At 36.1% G+C, this 16,724-nt stretch overlaps 2 protein-coding genes across 3 annotated transcripts in view; both read left to right on the top strand.

Moving 5' to 3' along the window:
- The window catches only part of SGPP1 (sphingosine-1-phosphate phosphatase 1), a 28,440-nt gene extending 12,772 nt beyond the window's left edge, over window positions 1-15,668 (top strand). The window contains exons 2-3 of the mRNA XM_081292691.1: window positions 9,291-9,380; window positions 13,246-15,668. Of these exons, the coding sequence (XP_081148817.1) occupies window positions 9,291-9,380; window positions 13,246-13,797 (642 nt within the window). The 3' untranslated portion in view covers window positions 13,798-15,668. The remainder of the gene's footprint in view (window positions 1-9,290; window positions 9,381-13,245) is intronic.
- The window catches only part of WDR89 (WD repeat domain 89), a 142,116-nt gene that overhangs the window by 12,008 nt on the left and 113,384 nt on the right, over window positions 1-16,724 (top strand). Inside the window, exon 2 of one of the 2 annotated variants that reach the window (XM_081292694.1) lies at window positions 9,291-9,380. The exons of the other annotated variant lie outside the window; for it this stretch is intronic. The gene's annotated coding sequence lies outside the window, so the exon portion shown is untranslated. The remainder of the gene's footprint in view (window positions 1-9,290; window positions 9,381-16,724) is intronic. 2 annotated transcript variants of the gene reach the window in all.

The following is a 16,724-nucleotide window of genomic DNA, read 5'->3' as shown; positions in this document are numbered from 1 at the left end:
GGCTAATTTGGGTCCTTGCTTTCAGTATATGCTATAGAATCAACTTTTTAAATTCCAAGAAAAACTCTGTACTTCATTGAAATTACAATACATTTATAAATTAACTTTATAAATGAGAGAATTGATGGCCATATAATATTGAGTCTTCTGGTGTGTAATATGGTAAATCTGCTTATTATTTAGGTTTTTAAAAATATCTCTCAATGTAGCTTTATAGTTTTCTCCATATAAGTCAAACTTAAGATTCATTTTTAGCTATATTTTTGTTTCTACTGGTCTACCACGCGGCCTGCGCAGTGGTTTCATTAATGAGGTTCTGGCATTAAGTTAGTTAGAAGAGATCAAAATAAAACACACAAACCAGTACCTTATTTTACATTGCTAGGTCCGAGACGGCTCGCCTCCCTGATTCCCGCCTCTAGCCGCCCAGCAGGGCAGCGAGGATTACTCTGGGCTAGCAGGAGAGAGAGAGAGAGCGAACACGCCGGGGAGTAGCCTTTTATTTGGGGGACAAGAGATTCAGGGGAGAATTCCATCCAATGAAGGTTGAGGGGGGGCTGTACTCCAAGGTCAGGGTCAGTGATTGGGTCTCCAGGGTCAGTGGTTACGCACACCCCCACACGGATGGGCTCTCTCATCAGGAAAGGGTCGGGATAACTCCGACACAGCCAGAGTGCCTCAGGCCCTTAACGGGAGTCACCCAATCACGTGTCAGAATGGCTCCCCACATACTGGAATTGATATTTTATTAAAATTCAAATATTTTAACTTTTGTGGTTGAAATATAGAAATGTAGGTGCTTTTATACATCGTTGAACTTATCCTTAATTTAATAACTTGTATATAGATTCTCATGTGCTTGTGCTATTTTTATAGAGGAAATCATGTCAACAGAGAATAATAAGTGCATTTCTTTTGTTGCAATTATCTCTTTTTCTTCTTGTTGAATAAAATCAAGATGATTATCCAATATAATTTTTTTTGACAGGTGTCGTGGCATACACCTCTGATTCCAGCTACTTGGGAGACAGAGGCAGGAGAAATCCAAGTTTAAGGCCAGCCTGGCCAACTTAGTGAGACCTTGTCTCAAAACAAATAATAATTTTTTAAAAGGGGTCTGGGGATGTAGCTCAGTGGTAAAGTGCTTGCCTAAAATGTATTGGGCTCAACCCCCAATACTGCAAAAAAAATTAAGGTTAAAAAAAAAAATTCTGGGGATGGGGATATAGCTCAGTTGGTAGAGTGCCTGCATGCACAAGGCCCTGTGTTCAATCCCCAGCACCACACACACACAAAAAGTTTCTAGGCAAAATGGAGGGCCCTACATACATTGGTGTGAATAGAACATATGGTTCTTTTTTCAAGAATAGATCGGTATTTTTGGAAGATTCTCTCTCTAGTATAGAAAATAAATGACTAGTGGGAGGGAATACTGGAGATAGGGAGACCAGACCATGGAGAAGGTTATTTTACCAGTTCCATGGAGAGATAACAGGTACCTAAGATAGGGACCTAGATCAGTGTGGTTGGAAATACTGGCCTGCTGCCTGTTTTTTAATTTAAAAATCTATTTTTTGTAGTGCTAGGGCTCAAACCCAGGTCTTATGCATGCTAAGCACGTACTGTACCACTGAGCTATAGCCCCATACCTGCTGCTTATCTTTATGTGACTTGTGAAGTATAAGTGGTTTTCACATGTTTAAATTGTTGTAAAAAGCTCAAAGAGTATTTTATAGCATTTGAAAATTATGTGAAATTCAAAACTTTAATGTCTATAAAGCAAGCATATGGGAATACAGCCATGTCCATTCATTTTTATATTATCTGACTGTTTTTATGCTACATAGCAGAATTAAATGGTTGTGACATACATGAACTGTATGGTCCAAAAATCTTAAGTTGTATCTGGCTCTGTTAAAACTTGCTTAGCCGGCAAATTGACACACACTTGTAATCCCAGAGGCTCAGGAGGCTGAGGGAGGAGGACTGGGAGTTCAAAGCCAGCCTCAGGAAAAGCGCAGTACTAAGCAACTCAGTGAGACCCTGTCTCTAAATAAAATACAAAATTGGGGCTGGGGATGTGGCTCAGTGGTTGAGTGCCCTGAGTTTAAAAAAAAAAAAAGCCCACAAAAAACAAAAACTTTCCTTAAGGCCAGGTGTGGTAGTATACCTCAGTGACTCCAGAAGCTGAAGCAGGAGAATGGAAAATTTGGGACCAGCCTTGGCAACTTAGCAAGACACAGTCTCAAAGTAAAAGATAAAAAGGATTGGGGACGTAAAGCACCCCTAGATTCAATCCCCAATACAAACAAAACAAAAACAAACCTAATCCTGATAAGCAACAGTGGTAAAAGAAAGATATGGACGAAATTGGTAGATATTGCAGGTAGAATTGACATAACATGGTGACTACCTGTATGGCAGTAGGGAGGGAAATAAAAGGAAGTATTATTCCTGGATATTGTGTTTGGGAAGCTGAGAGAGAGAGAGCAGTTTGATTTGTGGAGATGCAAATAATGGAAGCAGGTCATATTTGGGTAGGTGCAGGGTAGAGTACAGAGGAGACTGTTTTAGTTTTGTTGAGTTTGAAGTGTCTGTAAAATACTCATCTGTAGTTCTTTAGGAGGCAGTTCTATCCAGAAAGACATCTGGGCAGTTTTGGTGTCATCAGCAGGTAGATACAGAGTAAAGTGACAGGAGTAGATAACATTGCCCTAGGAAAGGACACACAAAAGAACAGAGGCTCTAAGGAGAAAGCTACCTGTAATAGAATCTGAGTCATTTGAGAGGTATGAGGTAACCTTAGTTGGAGGTTAGTATCTATCTAAGGGTATGTGTGTATGTAAAATAAACTCTGGACTAGCTTAAGGAAAAAGAGGAAGTTGTTTCCCCCACCCCACCTCCAGACTAGACAGGGAATCTGATAGAAGCCAAGGGCATGAAAGCTCTTCTGGGCCTCCTTGAGGGATTGGAGCCAGTTTCTAAAATGTGAGGAGAACTAAGGCCCACTGTCTGTCTTTGTTTCTTGGGATTACATAGTGTCTCTCATTCCTGCCCCTTTGTCCTCTCTCTCTGCTTTGCTATACATATGTCTGTGTCACCTCTGGTTCTATACTATTTTTTTTTTTTTTTATTTGGTGGTGCTGGAATTGAGCACAGGGTCTCTTAAATGCTAGGCAAGCATGCTTTACCATTGAGCCCCAGCCCCACCCCTAGTTCTATACTATTTACAAGGTCAAGCACACAGCAGAGATGGTCTTTCTGACTTTATTTTGAATTACTGTCAGAAAAAAAAGAATATGATTAGCTCAGTCTAACCACTGAATCTGCTTCCCCAGTGCCAAGTATCCATTCCTGATTCAAATCACACAGTGTAAGCATATCTTCAGGCCACACTGCTGGGTTTACATGGGGAAGTTTTCAGAAGAGAGAGTATAGATTAGATAACCATAAAAAGAATGTACTCTAAGGGGGAAGCCAGAGGGGTTGAGGATATAACTCAGTTGTAGAGTGCTTGCCTTGCATGTACAAGATCCTGGGTTCAATCCCCAGCACCACCAAAAATCCTAAACCTAACCCATCAACTTAACAAGGCCCTAAGCAACTTAGCAAAACTCTGTCTCTAAACATAAAAAAGGGCTGAGATGTGGCTCAGTGGTTAAGTACCTCTGGGTTCAGTCCCCAGTACTAAAAACAAGTACTCAGCCTCTCTGTTTTGTTTTTAGTTAGTTTGTTGAAGACATATATTACCCAGGTTAGTCCAGAACTCTTAGGCCCAAGCAGTCCTCCTGCCTAGGTCTCCCAAGTAGCTGGGAGTACAAATTTGTGCTACCATGCCTGCTTGAATTTATTAACTCCAGTTGGTTGGGGTGTTTTTGTTTTGTTTTGTTTGGCAGATCTTGGGATTTTCAGTTTTTTAGAATCATATCTGTGAATAGAGATAGTTTTACTTTTTCTTTGCCAATTTAGAAGTCTTTCTTTTTCTTGACTAATTGCTATGACTAGAACTTCTAGTACAGTGTTACATAGCAGTAGCAAGAGGTGTCCTTCTTTTATTTCTAATCTTTTCAATTATTTTTTGTAGTTGTAGATAGACAGAAAGCCTTTATTTTATTTGTTTATTTTTATGTGGTGCTAAGGATGGAACCCAGTGCCTCACACATGCCAGGCAAGTGCGTGCTCTGCCAGTGAGCCATAGCCCCAGCCTTTATTCCTAATCTTAAGGGAAAACTTTCAGTCTTTCAATATTGAGTCTGGTATTATTTGTTTATATTTCATAAATGCCATTTATCATGTTGTAGAAATTCTTTTCTTCTGTTCCTTGTTCTTTAAATATTTTTATCGTGAAAGGTACTGGATTTTGTCATTCTTTTTTTTTTACATCAACTAAGATGCTCATATTGGCTTTGTTTATTTTGAGGCTTTGTTTGGTGCATGTATGCTTATAATTGTTATATCTTGTTGTTGAATTGACCCTTGTGTCAATATTTACTCTCCTTTGTCCTTTGGAACAGTTTTTGACTTAAGTCTATTTTGTCTGGTATTGAAATACCCACCTCGCTCTCTGTTATTGTTTGCACAGAATCTTTTTCCATTCATTCACTTTCAACTTTTTTGTGTCTTTGCATCTGAAGGTGAGTGTTTTTCACAATGTATATATTTTCACACTGTATTATTCATTCTGCCAAATCTCTGCCTGATTGGGGAGCTTAAACTGTTTCTGCTCAAAGTAATTAGTAGTAAGGAGTGACTTTTGCCTTTTTGCTAATTTTTTCCACCTTTTTTTATGCGCTTTTTGTTTCTCATTTTTTTCATTTTACTATGTTCAGTTGTTGTTGTTTTGGATTCTCTTCTCTTTTCCTTCAGTGTATATTATATGCTTTTCTTTCGGTTAACATAAGGATTGCAGTTAACAACTGAATGACGAGATGAAAGAGAAACCTGGAGTTCAGGTTTGGTCATGTTACATTGTGATGCCTGTTAGACATTGAAATGGAAATATCAAGAAGGCAGTTGGATATACAACTCTGGAATTTAGGAGAGAAGTCCAGGCTAGAGAAATAAGTTTAAGCCATGAGCATATGAACTGTATCAAGGGAGTGATATAGAGAGGGAAAGGAAGTATCTGTAGGATTAAGCCCTGGAGTACTCCAAAAAGTCATGAAAAAATGGGGGAACTAATAGATGACTGAAAATGATTAGTGTGTATGTGTGTGTGTACATATTCATATATTACATATTTTTAATAAATTATTTTTTGGCAAAGGATAATTCCACATAGTTCTATTTTCCTTTCAGTTACATCTAAATGAAGAAAGTGGTTCTAAATTTGTTTTTAAAGATAGTTTAACATAAAATTAAAGGTAGATATAATTTGGAAATTCTTAAATATGAAATAAATAAATGTAATAGATGAATTAGTTATACATAATTTTTCCTTACATGATCCCACTTTAGTTCTATTGTTCTTATTTAGCCTATCTAGTTTATTTCCTTTGGTCATTAAGATCTGAGGTCTTTATTTAAATCTGAGGTCTTTTATTAAATCTGCTTTACGATTACTGATGGAATACTTTTTGCCTCCCTGCTCCCTGGCTCAGAATTCCATTATTCAATGGGAAGTAACATGAAAGCCATTATGTAGTCAGAACTGAATCAGGTGTTTCTTATAAGGAATTTTTCTCAGAGCAAATTCTAGAGAAAATACCCTGAAGGCAGAGGCTAATGGCCTCCCCCAAATCAACCAATTGATTAAAATGAAATTGACTTTTCCCAACTATTCGACTCTTCCTCGAAGTGAAGTCTGAAGGTGCCATGGATTAGGGGAAAAGGAAAGGCTAAGAGGGTTTTGCTTTATTTGTTAGGCTGTCTTGTTCTATTAATAACTTCTAAAAGATTAACAGAAATATCTAAAAGACTTTAGTTTCTACTGTAGAAATAGAAACCATGTTATCCTCCCTCATCTAGATGATACTATAAAAGCCTTCTAACTGGTCTCCTTGTTACTGCCTTTGATCCCCCAAATTTAATCTCAACCTAGCAGTCAATCTGACACTGCTATACTTGATTTATATTTGTTTTGGGGGATTGAACCCAAGGTCACTTTACCTCTGAACTACATCTCCAGTCTTTTTACAGTGGCCTCTCAGACTGTTCTTAATCTGCCCCCATTGCCTCTCTACCTCTGATGTGTGTTCTCTCTGCTCTGACCACACTAGGTTCCTTCCCAGTTTTGGGAACTTGGCACCAGCTGACTCCTCTTCCTTGTATGTGTTCTTCCTTCAGGTATCTGTGTGGCTAATTCTCTTGCCTGTATCTGGTCTTGCCTCAAGTCTCAGCTGCTCAATGAAGTCTCCACAGACCATCTTCTTCTTCTTCTTCTTCTTCTTCTTCTTCTTCTTCTTCTTCTTTTTTAAGTTGGACACAATACCTTTATTTATTTATTTATTTATTTATTTATTTATTTATTTATTTATTTTTTATGTGGTGCTGAGGATCGAACCCAGTGCCTTGCAGGTGCTAGGTGAGCACTCTACCACTGAGCCACATCCCCAGCCCCTCCACAGACCATCTTCTATATAATGTAACAGTAACCTGCCCCACTAACACTTCCAAACTCCTGATCCCATGTCTGTTTCTGTTTAAATTAAAGTAAGCTTGGTTATATTGTGGCAATGGCTTTACCCCCCCCCCCCCAATCTCAGTGGTTTAACACAACAAAAGCTTCTCTCTGATTTGTGTTTACATATCCATTATGGGTTAGCCAACAGCTCTGTTCACTTATGACCTCAAGGACCCAAGCTGATGCATGACCTATCTTGTTATGCATCTCAACATATGGTTTTTTCCTTTTTTTGGTGGGGGTACCAGGGATTGAACTCAGGGGCACTCTGCCACTGAGCCACCCCAGCCCTATATTGTATTTTATTTAGAGAGAGGATCTCACTGAATTGCTTAGCTCCTCAATTTTGCTGAGGCTGGCTTTGAACCTCCTGCCTCAGCCTTCACATATGGTTTTCAAAATCACATCTCTGGGAAGAGAGGGTTCCAAGAATGATTGAAAGTGTCATAAGGCATACTCCACCCCCCCACCCCACCCCCCGCCCAGCTTATTGGCCAAAACTGGTCACATGCCCTTAATCTAACTGCCAAATGAACCTGAATGTAGAGCATGAAAAATATTCATGATTATTACTGATTCTTTAACACCTGTTCTCTTTTTTCCTCTATACCATTCATCATATTTTACATGTAATTTATATTATAATTTGCATATTTATGTGTTTGCTATTTGATGTTTTCCTCATCAGGAAGAGAAATTTGTTCCCTCACTGCCTACAATTTCTTGCATATAGAAAAGCCTTTGCTCATCTGTTCTGCTGTTTGTAATCTTCTCCATCTTTTTAGCACTGTACTCACTCATTCCTTTCTCTGATGAAATCCTACCCATCTTTTAATCTTACTTAATCTAGGAGACTTTGTTGACATCTCTAAGATAAATTAACCACTTGTCCCCCAAGGGTACCTCTGAATTTTTAGTATACTACTGTCAGTACTTACCTCATTGTATGGTTAAATGTCTGATTGCCCAAGTAAACCAAGTTCCTCATGCATGGGGCACAGTGGGCAGTAGGGAGTACATAGGGAGCCTGTAAAAGAAACTAAGGATCTGAGCAAGAGCAATATAAATAGGGATATAGAAGAGATGACAGCAAGGAATACTTAGAAGGTAGTACTTGGTAAGGCTAGATTAGTCAAGCTTAGTTATTGGTTGAGTAGAAAGATAAGAAAAGAAGTAAGGATAATTCATGTTTCTTATATAGAATATTATAGAGCAACTTTGTGTGAGTGATAGGATGATGAGTTTGTTTTGAGGTGGTGGGTTTAACTCCATAGGGACTTTGAGGTGGAGATACATACAGGAATTGGAATTTGGTCCTTAAACTCAGGGAAATGCATGCTCAGTACTAGTTAAAAAATAAGAAGGGCTGGGATTGTGGCTCAGTGGTAGAGCGCTCACTTGGCATGTGTGAGGCACTTGGTTTGATCCTCAGCACCACATAAAAATAAAATAAAGGTATTGTGTTCATCTACAACTAAAATAAATGTTAAATAAGCACACCTGTAATCCCACCGACCCAGAAGGCTGAGGCACAAGGATTTCAAGTTCAAAGCCAGCCTCAGCAACTTATTGAGATCCTGTCTCAAAATAAAATATAAAAAGGGCTGGCGTCATAGCTCAGTGAATAAGTGCCCCTGGGTTCAACTCCCAGTACCTCCCCTGTCAAAACAAAACAAAACAAAACCCCTTATTTGCACTAATGTTTAAGGAATAAAAAGAGGAAGATATACTTTTGGGTCAGAAACAAAAAAGCGAACTAGAGAGTGTGAAGCCAGGGCTCTCAAGGGTATTTAGAGTTTCAAGAAAAAGTGGAGGGCCATGTAAAATGTAGTAGAGAAGTCAAATAGAACAAATGTTACTAAATATTTACTACTCTCAAAATCTTCTTTCAACTCCAGTTCTCTAACCTTCTTGGCTTCAGTTTGGCTTTCAAGTTTTGAGAAATTTGAGGTATAAACTGCCCTGACTGTGCTTTCTCCTCTTCCTTTACAAACTTAGTATCATACCCATCCATTATTTCCTCCTTCCCTCTAATCTCAGGACATTCGAAGTCAGTTCTTCCATTGGTGCCTTTACTTTCTGTTTATGCTTTTTTCTTTTGGGAGGTTTCTGCTCCCATTATCTCACTGCAAATTTTTTCAGTATTAGCATTTGAAATTTTAGTGGAGGGCACAGAAGTGGAAATCTAATTACTAAGTGTTAAATATTGAATATGAGGAGGGGAAATGTCAATGAAAATTAGAAATAGTGATCACTGATGGAAATTAGGGAGAAAATTCTTGGTCCTCCTCCCCAGGGAAGTGAGGACATTGACATGGACCAGATTCAGGGGCTGTTCCAGCAACTCTAATTTTGGAACCACATTAAAATATGTCTTCTGTTTGTCCTCCTTCTGTAGCATGCCAGTGATCAAATCTGTACTTCAGAAGCAAAAATGAGCCAGTTCCCAGAAAGAATAATGTAGAAACATGTAAATTCAGTCATTTGTTCATCGTTGGAAAAGTATTTCTTTAGTGTGTGACATGTGCTATGCCCTGAATTAGATGCTGGGAGTGCAGTGGGGAGTAAAAACAGTTCTCGATAACCCTGGAGTTAGTACAGTGATTTGGTTTTTATTTCTTGTTTGTATCTAACTTAATCTAACCAGTTTCACTTCTTTCCCTTATAGTATCCTCCTATATATGGACTGATTCTTATTCCCTGCTGGTGTTCTCTAGTTTGCCTAAGTAGAATTTACATGGGAATGCACTCCATTCTGGTAAGGAAAACATTGTTTTTGATGCTTTATTTTTTCTGACATTGATGAAAATTTTTATAATTTTAATCATTTGCAAGTTTGTATGAAACCTAAGTGAGAAAATAGTTATTTTAAGTCTTATAACTGTTTTACAGAGCACCAGTATGATGACTTGTGAATTATGAATGTAGTAATCATGTTTCATAGAAACGGTGTCTCAGTTTTATATTCCTGTAGAATCTCTTTAGTGCCTCTCCTGTCACTGAACTGAAACCAGGTACTCTGTCCAGAAACCAGGGAGAGTACTAAATATTAGTCAAGACTTAGTGACTGGTGGCTACGTCTTTACATATGAAACTCTAAATTTCTTCATTTTCCTATCAGTATTTTTAAGACTCACATCAGATATTTTATTTTGAGACTGTATTTACATTTCAAAAACAGCAACATGGGGAGGGGGCTGCTCTGTTTACAGCCACACCTACTCACTTCCTATCCCTCTCTATCCTATTGACATCCCCTTAGTCCTGACCTGCATTATATATTGACCAGACTATCTCAGCAATTTCTTAATTAGTAGCCCTGCTTCCGGTTTGACTGCTCCATCTAGTATTCAGTCTCCTGATTAGTAAAATTTCCCACAGATGTGATGCCATGCGGAATTACATTTACTTAAATGCAGAGTGTTTCTTACCTCTATGATTTTAGGAATACCTTTGCTTGGAATGCCCTTTTCACTGTCTTGGCCTGGCTAACTGTCCCATTCATTCTTCATTACTCATTGCAGATGTTCTTAAGCCTCATTACCTTCCCCATCTTCCCTTTCTTAAGACTGATTAGGTGACCCTTCTTCCATTTACCCTTAATTGGGATGGCTTTTTTTCTTGTCATCTGCAGTGAACTGTAGGCTCCTTGAGAACAGAACTGTATATTTTCCCTCAGCATCTTTACCCTCAGCATCTCATGTGGAATCTTTTTTTTCCTCACATGGTGTCTCTGAAGGCACCCTAGGAATGTAGATAAAGCATAGAAGAAAAGACATAATATGACAAAATATGAACTATTTCATGGAATTCTAAGTTTTCAAGTGGGTTGTATTATTTTTTTCTTGTCCTTTTTATTGTCTTGTAAAATTGAACATATTTTATGATTCAGATAATCTATTCCTAAGCATATACTCTAGAGAAACAGTTGCAGATCTGTGCCAGGGAGCATCACAAAAAAGAGCATAGGAGTAATGTTTATAATACTCCTGGTTGGTATAAGAATAGATGCCAACTAAGGAAGCATTCAAGTTCAACCGGGACCAGTTAATTAATCCAAAATCTGAAAACAATCTGAATGACCAGCAGTAGGAAAGTGGATGAATTGTATAATCACAAAGCAAAATATTATAGAGTTGTGAATGTGGTTGATCTACAATTATATATAATGAATGAATCTAAAAACCTTAATGTTAAGTGTAAAAAACAAGTCAAAAGGGACCACAAGGGCCAGGCATGGTAGTGCCTGCCTATAATCCCAGCAGTTTGGGAGGTTGAGACAAGAGGATCAGAATTCAAAGCCAGCCTTAGCAACTTAGTGAAGCCTTAAGCAACTCAGATAGACTCTGTCTCTAAATAAAATATAAAAAGTGGCTGGAGATGTGGCTCTGTGGTTAAGTGCCCCTGGGCTCAATCTCTGGCACCAAAAAAAGGGCCCCGGGGGTTACATGCTACATGGTAATATTTTTACAAAGCTCAGGAAGAAGCAAAACTAGATAATATTTTGCTTCAAGATATGTGGTAAAACAATTAATTCAGCCAAAATCCAGACTTGGAAATTGCCTCTGGGAAGGGTACAGTAATAGAATTAGGAGGCAGTGCACCAATAGATCTGACAGTACTGGTAATATTATAGTTCTTTTGTTGGGCAAATAATTTCATAGATAGTAATTTTGTAATTTCATATATACTTTATGTATCTTTCTTTCTTTTTTTTTTTTTTGCAGTACTAGGGATTGAATCCGGGGTTTTCTACCACTGAGCTCTATTTCCAGTCCTTTTTATTTTTTATTTTGAGACAGGGTCTTGTTAAGTTGCTCAGGCTGGTTTCAAATTTACAATTCTCCTGCATGAGTCTCCTAAATCACTGGGATTATAGGTATTTACTTCTGTACCTGTTTTATACCCTACATTAATTTTTTTCCCAGTTAAGAATTTTAAGACAAAACATTCGACAGTCTGTTGCTCAACTATATTGAATGCTGTTGAGAAGTGACCATTGTAGCTGGGTGCAGTGGTGCATGCCAGTAATCCCAGTGACTTGGAAGGCTGAAGCAAGAGGATTGCAAAGTTTGAGGCCAGCCTGGGCAATTTAGCAAGGCTCTGTCTCAAAATAAAACATAAAAAGAGCTGGGAATGTAACTCTGATAGAGGACTCCTGGAGTCTGTCCTAGTTGAGGAGTGACCATTGTTTTTAGTGTCATGAAGATTGCTAGTATCCATGAAAAGTGGTGGTTTCATTGAAGGAGTGAGTCTAGAAAAATATAGGAAGTGAGGACATGGACATAGGGACTGTTAACTCTTTTGACAAGATTTTCAGTGATACAGAGTAGATGTGAGGATTTGGTTTCAAGGTAAAAATTATGGAACATGTTTGCAGGTTTTCAAGAATAATTCAGGGGCTGGGGATGTGGCTCAAGTGGTAGCTCACTCGCCTGGCATGCGTGCGGCCCGGGTTCAATCCTCAGCACCACATACAAAACAAAGATGTTGTGTCCAATAAAAAATAAATATTAAAAAAAAGAAGATGAAAACACAAAATAATATGTTTAAAAAAAAGAATAATTCAGAAAAGTTACTTTAAATACTAGCTTTATTTTTTGCAGTAAATTATCTTCTATTAATTCTTTTGTTTCTTTCCCATATTCATAAATTGAATATGGGAAAGAAATTAAATTAAAATTAAATCTAATTTTAAAATATTTTACTAAATCCATTGACATACCTTCTCTTCATGTAGATATGAATTTTATTTTTATTTTTTGTAGTACTAGGGATTGAACCCAAGGTCTCTTGCATGCCAGGCAAGCATTCTATCTCTGGGACACTTCTCTAGCCTTGGCTCCCTGTCACTTTTGAAATAAAATCTAAACTCTTTCCCTAACTACAAGAGTTCTACATGATTAGACTTCTAAGTATCTCTTTGATTTTGTATCATATTCCTCTCCCTTTGATATTTGAGGCATGCTGGATTTCTGTCAGTTCCCTTGAACTCGTCACTTTTCTGCCTCAAGGCCTTTGCTTTTGCACTTGGTATTCCCTCTGCCTGGAGAATCTTTTCCTCTAGCACTGTAAAGAAAGGTAGGGCTAATTCTGTCTAAAATCTAGTCTTTGCTTAGGTGTGACTTCCTCAGACAGGCTTCCCTCCCACTCTCATAGAGCCCTTCCCATCCTGTTTTACTTTCTACACAATGTTTGTAACTATCTGTCACTATAATATTTATCTGTTTTCTTACTTAAACACAGTTATCCTCAGTCTTTTCCACTAAAATGTAAGCTGTATGACAGCAAGTGACTATTTCTTTGAATAATAAATATACTTTCTTTTCAGAAACAAAACTGTACAATGTAAGCACAGTTTATTGTTTCGAATCTGAATATAAATTTGCGTATAGTGTATATGTTCTTAATTTATAAAAGGGTAAAACTATGAAAATAATCTTTTATTATTACCAGTAGATTTTTTTATCATTACAACCATTTTTAGTTTGTAAAGTTTACTTTGAGAATTATAAAATTTGTATCTATTCAACTTTTAAAATGTGAAATATATACTATTTTTTAAATGCCAAAAATAGTATTATATTAAACAACTATACTAAACAACTTTTATCTTTTCCCAGGACATTATTGCTGGATTCCTATATACCATTTTAATCTTAGCTGTCTTCTATCCATTTGTGGACCTGATTGACAACTTCAACCAAACTCACAAATATGCTCCACTAATCATCATCGGTCTTCATTTAGCTTTAGGAATCTTTTCTTTCACTCTTGATACCTGGAGCACATCCCGTGGAGACACAGCTGAGATTCTAGGAAGTGGTGCTGGAATTGCATGTGGATCCCATGTTGCTTATAGCGTGGGTCTACTATTAGATCCTTCTTTAGAGATACTACCTTTCACTAGGCCTCCCATTACTGTGACTCTGTTTGGAAAAGCCATATTTCGGATCCTCATAGGAATGATATTTGTACTAATAGTCAGAGATATAATGAAAAAGATCACCATTCCTTTAGCCTGTAAAATCTTTAACATACCATGTGATGATATTCGAAAAGCAAGACAGCACATGGAAGTTGAACTTCCTTATCGATATATTACCTATGGAATGGTTGGTTTCTCTATCACATTTTTGGTTCCCTACATATTTTTCTTTATTGGTATCTCTTGATGGGGAAATACTGTTTGTGATAAGAAAGGAAGTTATCAGTTACTGATACCTAAAAATATACTAAAAGAAAAGATCAGAGTTTAGGCTTTTGCAAGAATTTAACTTAAATAATTATTTAAGTAAATTCTTAAGAGTCAGTGCTTTTTATCATTGCACATCCAGATATTGTTTTAGGTGAGCTGAACTATTTCTATACTGAGAAAATGATTAAGTATCTATTTAGAATGTTCATGTAATGTTTGGAGAGTTTTGTGCTATTATGGATTCAAGTTATATATAATATATATTAAGGTACATAATATACAATTATATATCTAATATATGTTATATATAAAATAATATACCTAAGGTTTTTTTTAAACTGTGGGGTGTATTATTAAATCAATAATAATATGCAAACAGTTGTGCCTGTGTATTTGGAATTAATACAGGTATGTTATTAACAAATATATTTAACATTTATTTACTATGGGAGCCATTTCCTAATTGAATTGCATAATTAATAGACCAGAATTCATATGCTACCACATATTAATTTACTGCCTCTTTTTACACTGCCATCACCTTTCATGTTACCCATGATGTTGAACATGGGAGACATTTTGAATGGACCAAATTTTCAGAAAAATTAGTTTTTAGATTCTCTTTTTTTTTTTTTAAGTTCTGTACACTGTATTGAATGTACTTTTTTTTTGCAACTGTTTTGTACATCAGTTTAATAATTCAGGTACTGAATTTTATTGCTTGCTAATTGTGCCTTTCTGTTGCTGAATTAAGAAATGCCATGTATACTGTGATATAAAAGACTAATTCTATCTTAATTACATATAATCAGGCAAATATTTTAAAAATATATGTCAAACTAACAGGGATTGAACTAAACCACCCTTAATCCTTTAGACCTTTATTTAGAAAGAAATGTGGAATGGGCTAAAATTTCTCACTAATTTATTGGAAAGCTAAAAGGATAAATATTTCCATTTTTGTAGGTATTTTTCTGTGTATTGTAAGTTATAGGAACAAGATATATTTTTTTTGCACATAGTCTTGATTGTTTATACTGCAGGTAGATATTTCCAATGAATGGAAATGTAGTTGAAATTTTAGGTGGGACGGTGCAAATGCTTCATATGTAAAAACATTTTTCTAAATTTGGAAAGGATTGGATTGCCCACTGTTAACTTTTAATACTCACTTATTAGCTACTTAAGATAAATTATAAAATCTAAAAATAATAAGTATCAATCATTTATATCCTATTATTTTTCCAACTTTTTATTGTTTTCACAGTGGAAAATTTGGGTATAGTATGTAACTATTTTTTTTGTCTGTGCCTTTATATTTTCAAGTGTGATTGTAATTAGATTAACATAATTTTATTTGTAGTAAGAGATTCATAAAGAAGATAATTAACTTTCCATATAAATGAACATCAGGTATGGGATTACTGATTTTAGTGCAATATCTATGATTATCCTGAAATATCAATTCAGATGTATCTATTTTGCATAGCATAACTATTTGAGCTCATATTTTTATAATTCTGATTGAGAATTTAAGGACATGGTAATTTTTACCGAAACTGAATCTGATAATTTTAAATAAAGCAACTAAATTTGGACTCTTTACCTATTAAAAAGAAACCAAGGCACTTTGGAACCTATCGGTACGTTGGAAAATGTGAAAAGAGCTTTTCTTTCAAAAACGTGTGGTTATTGAATGAATTTTGGGGTCTATGCTATACTATTAATTTTTATGTCTAGCTCAAAAGTATTTGAAAATATTCCATTTCTTTGTGTTTTATTATTTTCTGTCCTATGACAGTTCTATGCTAAATGTATTTTAAAATAAAAGTCAAATTCAAGATTAAAGGATGTTTGTTTTGTTGGCATTCTGTGCATCTGTCTCTATTATCTGGTAGAGAATTCTGAAGTATTCCCTTTCCCTCTTCCTCCCTCTCCTTGATCTCATTATTTTAATTAGTACATTATAATCTTATATATATAATAGGTATTAATTGTGGTATATTTATACATGGAGATAGCATGATTTGGGAAATTTTGTTTCCTAGTACTTCTCAATGCCATCCCCTCCTCCTTTCCTTCTAATCCCTTCCTTTAATCTCTTGGTCTCCCTTCTGTTTTTGTGAGATCCTCGTTTTTATTCTTTCTGTTTTTTCTCTTAGCTTCTACATATGAGAGAACACATTTGACCTTTAACTTTCTGGCTCTGGCTTATTTCACTTAGTATGATGTTCTCCAGTTCCATCCATTTACCAGCAAATGACAAAATTTCATTCTTCTTTATGACTGAGTAAAAACTCCATTGCATGTGTACTACAATTTATTATTTCGTCTGTTGATGGACACCTAGGCTGGTTCTATAACTTGGCTATTGTGAACTGTGCTGCTATAAATATTGCTGTGCTGGTATCACTGTAGTCTGCTGATTTTAGTTCTTTTGAATAAATACTCAGGAGTGGGATAGCTGGGTTATATGGTGGATTCATTCCTAGTCTTTTGAGGTCTCCATGTGGTTGTACTAATTTGCAATCCCACCAGTATACGTAACCTTTCCCCCACATCCTTTCCAGCAATTATTGTTATTTGAGGAAAAATTTTAAGTGAATAAAAACATATGGACATTTTATTTTGTAACTATAAAGTGCCATGACATGTGAAAATTCAAAAATTCAAAAGACCTACAAGAGTGGCATAATTTTTATTTTTTAGCTTTCTCTGTAACATCTATTAAACATATCTTTCAAAAACAACAAAAAATTAATACAATGAAATGATTAGAATTTTAAAGGCAATTTTTTTTCTCATCTTTCCCATAAGCCCTTTAAAGGATCATTTTCACAAAACATTCAATAAAGATGAGTAAAGACTTAGTTTTTATTTTTGATATGTAATCTTACAATTTTA

Source organism: Spermophilus citellus, assembly GCF_964194105.1.
Source record: "Spermophilus citellus genome assembly, chromosome: 4".
In the NCBI taxonomy this organism is placed as follows: Eukaryota; Metazoa; Chordata; class Mammalia; order Rodentia; family Sciuridae; genus Spermophilus; species Spermophilus citellus.
Note: the sequence above shows the minus strand (reverse complement) of the source record. Positions and strands in the feature narration are given on the sequence as shown.